Source organism: Sminthopsis crassicaudata, chromosome 1 (genome assembly GCF_048593235.1).
Source record: "Sminthopsis crassicaudata isolate SCR6 chromosome 1, ASM4859323v1, whole genome shotgun sequence".
NCBI lineage: Eukaryota > Metazoa > Chordata > Mammalia > Dasyuromorphia > Dasyuridae > Sminthopsis > Sminthopsis crassicaudata.
Window position 1 is genome coordinate 476,747,082 of NC_133617.1, and position 12,553 is coordinate 476,759,634.

The 12,553-nt window shown below is 47.3% G+C and overlaps 1 protein-coding gene across 2 annotated transcripts in view; it reads right to left on the bottom strand.

Annotated features, from left to right (window-relative positions):
• Positions 1–7,347, bottom strand: part of PDGFA (platelet derived growth factor subunit A) — a 36,015-nt gene extending 28,668 nt beyond the window's left edge. The window contains exons 1-2 of one of the 2 annotated variants that reach the window (XM_074281088.1): positions 6,252–7,347; positions 4,120–4,216 (exon numbers count right to left, since the gene is read on the bottom strand). In XM_074281088.1, coding sequence (XP_074137189.1) covers positions 4,120–4,216; positions 6,252–6,314 — 160 coding nt within the window. In that variant the 5' untranslated portion in view covers positions 6,315–7,347. The remainder of the gene's footprint in view (positions 1–4,119; positions 4,217–6,251) is intronic. The other variant, XM_074281087.1, reaches the window with a different exon arrangement.
• Positions 7,348–12,553: the final 5,206 nt, after the last annotated feature.

Below are 12,553 nucleotides of genomic sequence, written 5' to 3' on the forward strand. Positions count from 1 at the left end.
TTTCATTTGTTTTTCAAAACAACTCTAAGGAAGGAAGGCACTCTTATTATCCCCACTTTACAACTGGGAAAAAACAAATATTCATTGATTTGACTAGGGTCCCACAGCTAATAAGTATCTCAATCTATGCACAAAAGATTAAAGCAGAACCACGTGATTAACTGTCTTGAAAACAGTTTAAAAACTCAGGTCTTCCTAATTTCTGGGTAAAAACAATTCATTCCAATACTATGCAAACTATTTGGAAAAATAGGGGAAAGAGTCCTATCAAATTCCTTTTATCATACAGATATGGTTGCTGACATCTAAACCAGGAAGGGTCAAAAAAGAGAAAGAAAATTATAGACCTAACTCCTGGGCCAAACCATCATCTACCCACTGACCCACCCTAGCTGGCTGGTTAGTAGGTTGGTACTTATTCTTCATACTCAAACTTCCAGCAAAGTACTAACTACTCCCCAGGCACTTGAGAGTGTCATCAAGTAGAATCATAACTTCCCCAGAAGTTTCCTCATCAATAGAACTAAGGAATTGGACCCCAATGAGGGACCAGTGAAGTTCCTTCTTTCTCTAAAGCTAGGGTTTTGTCACTGAAGAGCATTGCTCTTGGGAGGAGAATCCTTTCTGATGCCCACCTTATCTTTTTTTTTCCCCTTTTTAATCAGCCTAGTGAAATATTTTGGTGAGGAAGGAAGTTGAAACTATTGACTGAAATGAATTTAACAGCAGGAATAAACCCACACATAATCCCCCAATGAATAATCAACTGGCACAACAACAGAGCTACTAAAGCAACCTCCAAGCTACCTGTGGATTCCCTTCTAGGTCTGTTCTAGCCTAGCTGGAATCAATGCAAAAAACAAACTACCAACAACAACAATCTCCTTTCTCCCCTCCCTCCCCCCACCTCAGGTCAGAAGTACTCTGAATTTACTTAAAAATGAAAAGCCTTTGAAAAATTTCCTATAATTTTGTGATCGAGTCAACTCCACAAAAAAAAGTTGTCATGTCACCTGCATGTATTTAATTTGCTGCTTAAATGAAACATTCCTCTTCTGGTTCTCTACTGCCCAACAATATTAACCACTAGACTGTCTCTCACAATGCCTCCTGGGAAAGAATAGGAATCCTAGAGCATCTCCCCATCCCACACCCTCAGGATCCTATCATCCTTTCATAGGATGAAAACCTGATGTAGTGCCAAAATGGTTTTGGATTCTATTCAGAAGATTGAAATTTGAATGCTAACTCCCTTTGCTTTTGGTGTCTCTGTGTGGGTAAGTCATTTTATCCCTGAAATAAAGAAGGATCCACACTAGATCATCTCTAAGGTTCCTTTACACTTCTAATTCCCAGGATTCTATGAAGGATGTCCTAGAGGGGCAACACTATGAGCCAACATAACACAACAGAAATGCAGCCTTTAGGGTCAGAGGAACACTGCCTCTGTTAACTACCTCAGTGAGTTTGGCTCCATAAAAACCTAGGCCTCAGTTTCCTAATATGTAATGTAAGGATTCTTCCTGCACATGAAGCAGAACAAGAATTCTTAAATATCCTTCTTATAAAAGGTATCCCAAGAATTAGATTACTTTCCTCCATTGAGATTACTTTTGATAACTAAGGGGGACAGAAAGAATGGTCTCCCAAAAAGATATCTTCTGCTATAATAAGAGGTCCAAAATTAAATCTTTCAAAATACCACCTTAAAAATATTGGAGAACAGTCACAGATCCTCCAACATTTGAGGAGGTAAGAGGCCTGTGCTTCTTTTCCCCCTTATGCTACTGTACAGAGAAGGTTTTCAAAAAATAGCAAAGACTCCCAGGTGGGCAAACTGATGATTCCTCAGAGTATCCTTTATTTTTACTGCTCAGGTGTGAGGCTAGCCACCTCAGAGCAAAGTAAAACCTATCAATTTAACTGGCTGAGTTTAGGTTTTAAAAGGTGTTAATGGGTGGGGGTGGAGGGATATTGGGCAGAGAATAAGAATAGTCTAAATAGGAAATGAGAATGGTCTATTTCCCTGCTGCTTCTATTCACTTCCAAACTGGTAGTCCACCCCTGCCAAAAGAAAAAAAAAAAAAAAAAAAAAAATCCTTTAGTGGAAAAAAATCAAAGTCACACAAACTCCCTGTGGTCTCCTTTCTCTCCAAAGCACATACAGTACCACCAAAATACCAGCTGAGGCTCAGTTCAATTGAATGAAACAAAGACATCTAAGTTCAATACTTGCTACAAATCAGGGAATGGAATCAAGCTAAATTTCTCTTTCAAGTGTTAAGAGAAATTCTACCTCAGCAGTGATAAAGATCAGCCAATGGATTTCCTGGGTCAAGAAACTCCAGAAGTCATCTTTCTTACTATAAAAAATAGTCTTGGCATGAAATGAAATAGTTTAGGCCTCTCCACTCCCATAATTAAGTACAAATTTCCAAATGAGTGCACCATATGATTATGCTTATTTTTCCTCCCTCAGTGTTCTCAGAATAGTGTGCAGGAACAGAATAAATTCAAATACTAGACTCTGCAAATCACTCACTTACAGCCTTCTGACCAGTATCTGCCACTATATATGCATAAATAACTTAGTTTTCTCTAGCTTCAGAGAGAGAGGCTGACTCAGGAATCATTTTCCCCCAGTAAGAAAGAAAATATTCTGAACGACCAAATTCCCTAAACCAAAGCAGCATGGTGAACAGCCTATTATATAATATTCTGAAGGGTCTGAGAAGGAAGAGACTTTTTTCCTTCAAAGCTGCAGCGACAAAGTATCGCCTAGCTCAGGCACGTTTCAGGACCAAAACCAGGCTGGATTGAATAAGCACTAACTCGTTCCACCCTTAAGTAATTCACCACTAAGGCAGAAGCTACATTCCGGTAGAGTGATCAAGATAAGAGAGACCCCTCCCCATCAAGGTAAGGAAGAAACCGCACCTCCCTCCCCTCAATTTCTCCTCCCTAGGGTAAAAAAAGAAAAAGAAAAATGTTGGGGCACAGAAAAGTGTCTGAGTCTGAGGCAACTTTTCCACAGAGCTGCTTGCAACTTCCAGAAGTGAGCCCTACAAACAACAGTAACAACAACAATTAAGGGATTCTATGGACTAGAGAAGCACTGAGGGAGATCTGAAAATAGCCCGAAAAACAGCAGATGTGGCTGCATGCCTTTTTAAATGTGCTAAGAAAAGGGGGGTAGAGAAAGGGACAAAGCTGCATTTGTTTAAACCACAAAGGCCAGACCCACAATCAGTAATATGGCAACAGCTTGCTGTGATTACAAAGAGCACTTTAACAAGGGGTAACTACTCCCCACCGCCGCCGCAGCGGCTGCACCCCCTCCCCCACCTCCCAGGCCACCCCACCTCAAATTGCAGCAACAAACAAGGTGTATGTGCGATAGGAATCGACCAGCGATTTGTTGCACAGCGAGGTCGCCGACTGCCAGGCATCTCATCTCTAGGAGCTTGTTTGCAAACCCACTGGAGGGGAAAACTACTCTCCTTTGGCCCTTTGAATGAGTGCCCGTAAGTTTACTGTTCTAGCGTGGGGGGTCATGTTTTGACGGCCGGTTTCCTTAATACGGCTCCTCTAGAAGCCATGAACTGGATTCGGGCTGGCGGGTGAAATCACCCGCATGTGCTACGATCCTCCCCCTTTCCCCTTCACCAAAAAAAAACCCCTCACTACTGAGGTTTGAAGGGAAAGGACTAGCCTTCAGGAGACGGAGTATCAATTCCCCTCTATTTAATTGAACTTCTATTGACACTGGCTACATTTTCCTTAAAGGAAGAAACAATCCTTCTTTTGAGGAAGGAGCCCAGGGCGGACAAGTCACCGAAGTCCAAGCAGCCTGGGAGAGAAAGTAGTGATTGGGGGAGAAACTCCTGACTCATCGGCATGTTTTTATAGCTCCCGGATTGGATTCTGACCTTTCGGTCTGAGTTGCCTACTCCGGTCGGGAGACCCAGGGGAGAGCCATGCAATCCTTGCCATAAGCAAGCACACGCGTGTTCGCAGTTGGGGGTGGGGGGTGCGTCCCGCCTACCTTTCCTCACCCTCACTCGCCCCCCCTCCGCTTTTTTTTTCTGGCAAAGCAAAGGAAAAGAGAAATTAATTTACCTACGGAATCTATCTCCAGGAGGCGCTGCAGGTCGCGGATGCTGTTAATCTCGCTGTGAGCCAGTCTCTCGATCACCTCCCGGGGGATTTCAGCTTCCTGGGAATCAGACCCAAACACCTAATCAGTGCTCTGCCGAGCTAGGAAAGCCTTCGCCAAGGCGGGTGGCACCTAGAAGCAGTGGGGTTTGTGGGCGTGTGCTTGCCAGCGTTTGGGCAGTGGCAACCTCCTAGCCGGGTGCATTATTCTTCAGTCTGGCTGTGCTGGGCACTTGTCTATCCCTCCCTTCCAGTTCTCCCCCACTGCCTAAGCCCACTTTTAGAAATCAAAATTCATGTAGCGGATATGCACAGTGCCCTTACAAGCAGTCCATTAATTCCTGCAACCGGTTGTGCAGGCCGACCGCCCCCTCTAAATCTTAATACCATACATTACACGCCGACTTATTTCTACAGGGAAGAAAAGGAAACGTAAGGGACTTAGGAGATGTATAGTAACCCCCTCCCCACTAAAAGGACTTCTCGGCCCTTCCTCGCACTATTCCACCCACCTAAGAATACACTTTTTTTTTTTAAACACCACCTCCTCCTCCCCACCCCCGCTCTTAATGTGGAACAAAAGCCCCAGCTCCGACTACTTGGATCTGGGGTGTCAGTTACAGGAGGACCAGTGGGGGCTGAAGAGTCCCGGAGGCCCCAGTGTGTTTAGGGTTTAAAATAGAGAAATTAACATCCAGAAAGATCAAGTTGAAATGCGTCACGGATGGGTAACTGAAAGCCACAGGCAGGGTTTTTTTTTTTGGTTGTTTTTTTTTTTTTTAACACTTTAATCAGGAGTTTAAGTTTCTCGTCTAGGAATCTCTAATCTTACCCTCTGAGAAGAGATTTCCCCCTCCCCATTTATCTCCACGCCCCCTCCTAATCCCAATCCCCACCTTTTCTCAAATAGCACCCCCATCCCACCCTCGGCTCCACCTCCTTCACGCAGCCCGGAGGGCCTGAAGAATTTGGAACGTTTACTTAAATAAATTGATCCCTAAAACTATCAAGATGGGGAGAGGGTTAATATACAATATCTTCTCCCAACAAATAAAAGGGGGGGCGAAGCACCCACCAGGCCATAATTCCTGTTCTTACTCTCCATATCTCTTTTCTCCCAGCAAGCCTTTTTAAAGAGGGTCATCCTGGGGGCTTCATTGTAAAATTCCCACGTTGTAGCTTTCAGTGAAGAGAACGTTTCGGGTTTTTGGAAAATCATTAATAACGAGACTTCCACTGAGGGCTCCCTGTCATTCTCCTGGGCATATGGCCCAAGTGGAGTGCAAGAGGGAATCTGACCGGGAGGGAACTACACAGAACCGGGAAGAGAGCCGCGCCCGCCACCCGAGCCCCCAAGCCAGCCCTTGCCGGCTCCCAACAGCCACCTGTAACCAGGCCCCGGGCGGGACTGAGTCGGAGCCCCGGCACAAGGGGCTAGTCTACCTCCGAGCAGCCTCTATTAGTCCAACGCGGTCAGCTTCTCCTATCATAATCACCCCTAACTATGGGGGAACCGGGACGAGAAAGCTTCCTTCTCTTGCACCCCTCCTTCCCCAAGCACCCTTCTAACCCAGTCTTCCAAAGTCTATACACATACACACCCCTTTTCTTCCACACCCCGCTACCGCAATCCCCCCCAGTGGAGGCAGTTTAAGGTTCTCTCAGAAAAGAGACAAGAGCCCTGCCTGTTTATGCCTGTCTATAGACCCCCCTAAGTTTTTTTTTCCACAGACAACCCCCATATTAATCCTTCCCCCCAGTTTCGTCCCCCTCAAACCCGTAGTATAAAACAACGCAACATCCTGGAAACTCACCAAAAATAAATACTTTGAGAGCTTCTAGAATAAAACGTGCTTGGGAGGGAGGAAAAAAAAAAATACACCATCACAATTTTAAAATAATATCTGCAGAGCAAGACATGCAGTGCAACTCCCTGCCAATGATCCGCCTCTCTGCCCAGAAGGATTTGGGGGGAGTCTTTAACCACCCCAGCAAGACGCCCCCAGGTGCCTGAATCCTAAGGAGTGGGAATAGAGGCTGCACTGGGGAAGCGGCGAGGGGGAAAGGGAGATGGGTACGGGGCGGGAGGTACCTACCTCGGAAAAGGCATAGGACAGGTATCCAAACCCTAGGAGCAAAACACAAACCCAGGTCCTCATCGCGTCCGGGTGCACTTTAGACTCGGTGGGAACGCAGAGCTGCGGTGTAGGAGCTTCAGCCGGGCTCCAGTGGCGGCGAAATTCAGTACCATCCCTCAGGGAGAAAGACACTGGTGTGTGTGCGCGTGTGTGTATGTGTGTGCGCGCGTGTGTGTGAGCGAGTGTGTGTGCGCCGCTCCGGGATCCTCCTCGGCCGCTGGGGGGGAAGGAGGGGGACTGGTGGAGGGGAGGAGGAAAGGGGGGTTGGGTTTATTATTATATATATTTTTTGTAGCTCCCGGATCTGGAGCTGCAGCCGTCTCTCCTGCTCTCTCTCTCCCTAGCTCTGCTTTTTTGGCTTTAAGAGCAGACCAGCCGGTACTTCTGCATATTTGCTTAGATCAGACCGGAGTAAAACCCAAGGAATGGAACCGGAGCACCACCGCCGCCGCGGCGGCTGAAACGCCCATCACCTGTCTGCTTGAGCCGGGGCTCGCCAGCTCCTTCCTTCTTCCTCCCCCTCACTCTATACTCCCCGCCTCCGACTAGCAGAGGAGACGAAGAACCCCCTAAACACTTCCCCTCCCTGCCCGAAGCACCGCAGCTCTGCTTTGGGGCTGGGCTATGTTCCGAAATCTTCTCCCTCAAGCCAGTCTGCCAACAGCCAGGGTTGGCCTCTGCCTGGGACCTGCTAGCTGGATGCCCGTTTTCCCACACCACCAGCAGCCCCAAAGTCCCCCTCACTTCTCCTCCTCCTTTTCTTGGTCCTCCTCCTCCTTCTCTCGCCTCCCTCCCCCTTTAGCTTGAGGTGGGGAAATACAGACAGCGCCGAGGGAAAAAGGGCAGCGCCAGATGGCAGCCTTCGCTGCCCGTTTTAAGTCCTCCTCCTTCTCCTCCTCCCCGTTGGCCAAAAGGAGAAAAAGATTTTAAATCCCTGGGGCTAGACTGGATCAGACAAGAAAAAAAATTTTTTTTTCAAAAAGGGAGGATGGTGGTAAACTCCTGGAGAGGTCTTCGGAGGTTGTGTTTGCTCCGCGCCTAGGCGAGTGTGTGAAATCGGGCGAGCTACAGAGGAGGTGGTTATACCATTGGCACCCTCCCTCCCCATGCACCGCCTCCCCTCCCCTCCCCTACTTTTCTTACCCCACCCCCTTCCTCGTCCCCTCCCTTACTCCCCACCCCACCCCCCAACTAGCCTTCCCTTCCCTATAGTATTCCGGGCACCAAACCACCAACAAGTAGTGGGGGTTGGTTTCCTGCTGCGGCAGTGCATTCACTCCTGCAACCCAGGCTCCAGCAGTGCAACAGTCCCTACTGCAATGCAAAGAGAGAGAGAGAGAGAGAAACACAGCCAGGCTTTGGGCAAAAGCAAGGGGGCAAGTGGGGAACGGGGCCGGACTCAAGAAAGAGGGTGAGTGGAATGAGAAGCCAGGGTTGAAATGAGATGTTGGGTGGAAGGGGAGACACTACTTCCCAAGTCGTGGTTCTTCAGACTTCCTCCACCCACCCTTCTCTTCCCCACTGCTCTGGTACCAGCCGCAATCCTGCGGCACCCGGGAGGGGAGGGATAGGGAAATGAGGGAGAAGATCAGTCGGTTGTCGCTTTCAACCAAAACCTTCAGAAAAGCCGGGAGCTTCTGCGCCAAGAAAAAAAAAAAAAGAAAGAAAGAAAGAAAGAAAAAAAGAAAAAGAAAAGAAAGAAAAAGAAAAATCTTCACTCACTCTAATCTCACTCCGCCTTGCCTCCTAAAATACAGAAACCTGCGCCATTATTATCAGCTGGCCCCATCCTTCACAACCCCTCCCCCATGTATAATTTCATGTGTGCACATATATACACGTATGTACGTTACTCTGAAGAATCCGAGAGGGGTATCTGGCCTTAGTAGCAGTGCAGCTGCGTTTGCGTTCTCAGCGCAGTGCGCAAAGGGGATGGTGGGATGAGGAGATGCCGCTGCAGCCGATAGCTGATCCTTTCCTACCCGCTCCCCCATCAGAAATCTCAGGATAAAGTGAATGGGGAGAAACCCCTCCCTTCTAAATGCACCCACACACAAATCATCCCTACACATAGGCTACACTCCATATATTGTTCCGGCCCCGCACCCCAATTTTCAAGATGTGAGAAACTGTCTGCAGGGGCAGAGCGCTGTAGGGAGGGTCAGGCACCGCGCCAGGTCGGGCAGCTAGCCTTTGATGCTAACAGCCAGCTCTGCGCCAGGGCAGCCGCCGCCCTAGGGTCCAGCCGGGTAGGGAGGGGACGGTCCGTCAGTCTCCTGGGCCTGTCTACACCGCACTGTCCCCGCTTCCCCTTTGGGGAACATAGGCAGCGTTAGGACGTCAGTTCCACCAATGTTCTCAGTAGAGAACTTGATAGGGGAGAAGGAGGCAGGCAGGGAGGTGGACGCCGGAGACAGGAACTCCTGTATCGATTACTCTGGGATCTGAGAGGAGGAGAGGGGACCTGGGGCGGCGCTATTTGTAGTCCCACTACACCCAAGCTGCTAGGCCCAGAGCCAGAAGCACAGGTTGGCGGATGAGCTGTAGGGAAGAGGAGGAAGCTTTAAGTGAGGTCTGGTTGGGAGACCAACATCTTTTCAACCTGAGGAGTTCAAAGTCAAAACCCTGCTGGACTCCTTGGCCCCCACTGCTTCCCTCCTCCCTGGAGTTTAATATGTTACATATTAACCTGAGACTGGGGTAGATTCCTCCCTTCCTGTATATGATTTCGGTGTGGGACTGGGACAGAACCAGACACCTCGAAGTTTATGTTAACGGTCGTCCCCAATTATTCACGTTTGAACTCACCCATTAAAAACATTACTATTTGATCCAGTGGAGGAGAAAAGAACCTGCTATTGAGGTGGGAGGGGGCGGGGAACAGAAAGGGTGCAGTTACTTGTCCTACTGATTACTCAAACCTGGGCGCTGCTGAGCTGCTTCTGGCATTCCCGAAAGGAATTGTTTTTTTAAAGTCCATTCTAGAGTACTGCTGTCTATCCTAGGAGCCGGTTAGGCGACCCCCACCCGAGATCTTAGACCATTGAACTCATTGTGATTTAAATGGAGACCCCCTTGACTGGGGGGAAAATGCACCTAAACAGCGGCGGGAAGAATTTTGCTCCACAGAAAACCCAACAGTATTTAAGTGGATTAACTCCCTTTACCCAACCGAGAGTGCGATAACCATCGCTTAGCTAGACAATGGGCAGTAAAGGCGCAACCTACCAGCCCTAGGGCCTTTCATCTTCTTGGTCTCCGGGTTGGCCCATTTTTCCGCATTTCAAAAGACTAGCCCTGGAAGGCATTTTTCTTCTTTCTTCGGAGAGGCAGCTTTGGGGAGGAACCACCTGTACTGGCTAAGGTTCCTTTTTTACACTTATTTTCTACGTCTTTGCTAGTCTGTCTCTACTTTTATCTGTGTGTATATTTGTCTTTTCTCTGCCTTTCTGTGTCTTTCTTCTCCTTCTGCAGCCAACTCCCCCTTTCTTTCCAGTCACCAACTACACCCGGGTCCAAATAGAAGTAGATTTTTCGGATGCGGGGGAGGGAGGAGGAGGTAGCAGCGCTTTCATGATGTAATATATATTTAGATATTCTCAGGGTGGTCTAAATGAGAGAGAGAGAGAGAGAGACAGAGACAGAGAGAGAGAGAGAGAGAGAGAGAGAGAGAGAGAGAGAGAGAGAGAGAGAGAGAGAGAGAGAGAGAGAGAGAGAGAGAGAGAGAGAGAGAGAGAGAGAGAGACAGAGACAGAGAGAGACAGAGAGAGAGAGAGACAGAGAGACAGAGAGACAGAGAGACAGAAGGAGGAGGAGGAGGAGGAGGAAGAGGAAGAAGAAGAAGAAGAAGAAGAAGAAGAAGAAGAAGAAGAAGAAGAAGAAGAAGAAGAAGAAGAAGAAGAAGAAGAAGAAGAAGAAGAAGAAGAAGAAGAAGAAGAAGAAGAAGAAGAAGAAGAAGAAGAAGAAGAAGAAGAAGAAGAAGAAGAAGAAGAAGAACTTGGAAGCACTTAAAAGAAAGGCCTTTTTAGGATGGAAAACATTTCATCCAGTGAGCAAGCATTTCCAAATGTTTTATGGTAAGGGGGAGGTAGGCTTTAGAGGCTCATCTTCTTTCAATGATTCCCAGATGGGAGGGGGGGTAAATTCTAGAGTGCTCCCCAAGGGGATAGAAGTGGGCCTGGGGCTTCAGGATGGAGAGAGAACACAGGGTGATATCACACCGAAGTGGAAAGTGATAGCTGCATTTTTTTTAAATGCCTGAGCCAGTTTTAATCATTGGCTAGCGATTAAAAATAAAACCACGGTCCACGTTGTCATAGTAATAACAACAACAGTGATAGAGCTCTGTGCGAGGTTGTAAAAAACTTCTTTCATCAATGTGGGTCCCTCCAGTGTCGCTAAAGGGAAAGGCTCTCAGGCTGTGATGCTTTAGCTCAGAGGGGCAGAAGCCCTCGGAACTTGCGAGAAGAAATTGCATTGGTTCTCTAAGGGAGCTCCAGGAAGAACTAGAGCACTGGGGAGGAAAAGAAGTATCCCTAAGGGACTGAAATTTTATTTAGCCCCAGGATCCAGCCACCTGATTTAGCCTCGGAGATTCGAGCTTTCTGTTGATGAAGAACCAGATTTCCTTCGCTTTCTCACCACCCCCCACCCCCGTCACTTTCTCACTGTAGCCCAAGGCGCTTAATACCTGATATTTATCTTCCACAATCTTTCCAATTCTCACCTTGGTTTACCCTTCAAAGTTCCCGGGAAATAAAAAGACCCGGTTAAGGATTCTTCACTCTTTTTCAAGATTGTTAAACTCTAGACCCTAAGAATTAGGTAGCGCAGGTCCCCCACTAACCGAGATCAAAAGTCGGGAATCTGGGTTTCTAGGATTTTTCACCTCAGATCTGCTCTCACCTACAGACAAAATTGAGGTCTCAGCAGAATTAAAGAACTCCACTCTGGTGAGGTTCTATCAAGTCCCGGACTCTTCGAAAAAGAGCTGAGTACGAGGTGGGGAGAGGAATTTCTTACTCCCTAAATGCTACTTGAGAAGCTGACAGACTTTTTCTGCTTGGGTTGAATCTATTTTGTGCACCAAAGTTCTACTCTCCCCCAGTCTATTAATCTATGGTAATTGATGTGGTCACATGTGCATTTTTCCTCTGGAGTCGAGTTACATTTCAAGCCGCTATTAGGCAGCTCAGATGGTTCAGGGCAAATATTTGATAATGAAGCTAAATATATTTGAGTCCGAGGAGGCGTGACCCAGAGATCGTCGCTTTTGCGGAGAGGGCAGCGCCTCCCAATTGGTTCCTCCAGCTACTCGGAGTGAAAGGGTGGGCACTTCGGAAGCTGCCCCGGAAACAAAGCTGGGCTACACCTGGGGAGGCGCATACCTCTTCTCTACCCCCATTCCTACCCCAACCCATAACTTCCAAGCCATGATAATGCTATCTCCGAATATCCAATTTTAGGGGGAGGAGATTAGCGAAGTGCCCCGGAGGAATCTGCTGAAGAGTTGTGAGACTTTTAAAAGGAAAATTGGAGTTCGGAATTTTCTCTCTGAAAACTGGGGTTTCTTGGGTGAAGAGGGAATGATCTTATTTTATTATCAATTATTATTATTCAGCACAAAGATTACAAATTGCTACTGAATAAAACGAGGAATTTATTGGAGGACAGAGGTTTATGTGGCAAAGGTTATATGCCAATAAAAGGCACAGAGCGTTGTGCTCTGGATGCAAATGAAATGACTGGTCTAGAACTAGCAAGAGAGACGGGAGCAGTCCAGGGATTAGTTCCTCTCAAAAAGCCAGAACTCCATTTGGATCCTTGAAAGCACCCAGGATGCATTTTATGCTCCTAACATGTAGCAACACGCCAATTTCCCCATAATTAAGGTGAGTCAGATGCTATAAATAGGTCTAGTATGGGAAGTCAGCCCATCAGAACGATGACTATTATATCCCCAAGTTTCCCAGCAGAGTCTCCAAAGGGGGAAGGGAAGAAGTAGCTTGCAAAAACTCTGACATGGCATTAACTATGATAGATTTTGAGAAGAAAAAGAAGAGGAAACATAAAGAAGAGGTTGTGGTATCTATATTAAAGTTTGGGGGTACACGATTAGGGTAGAGATGAAAAATATAATCATAAACTTATTATTGGGTATCTGTAACATCTAGTGGGCCTGGAGTCTGGGATTTCCAGCAAGAGGCCAATTTTATGCTTTAAAAACTCACTTCTAGTTAGAGAGGTCAAGAAAGAGAAGA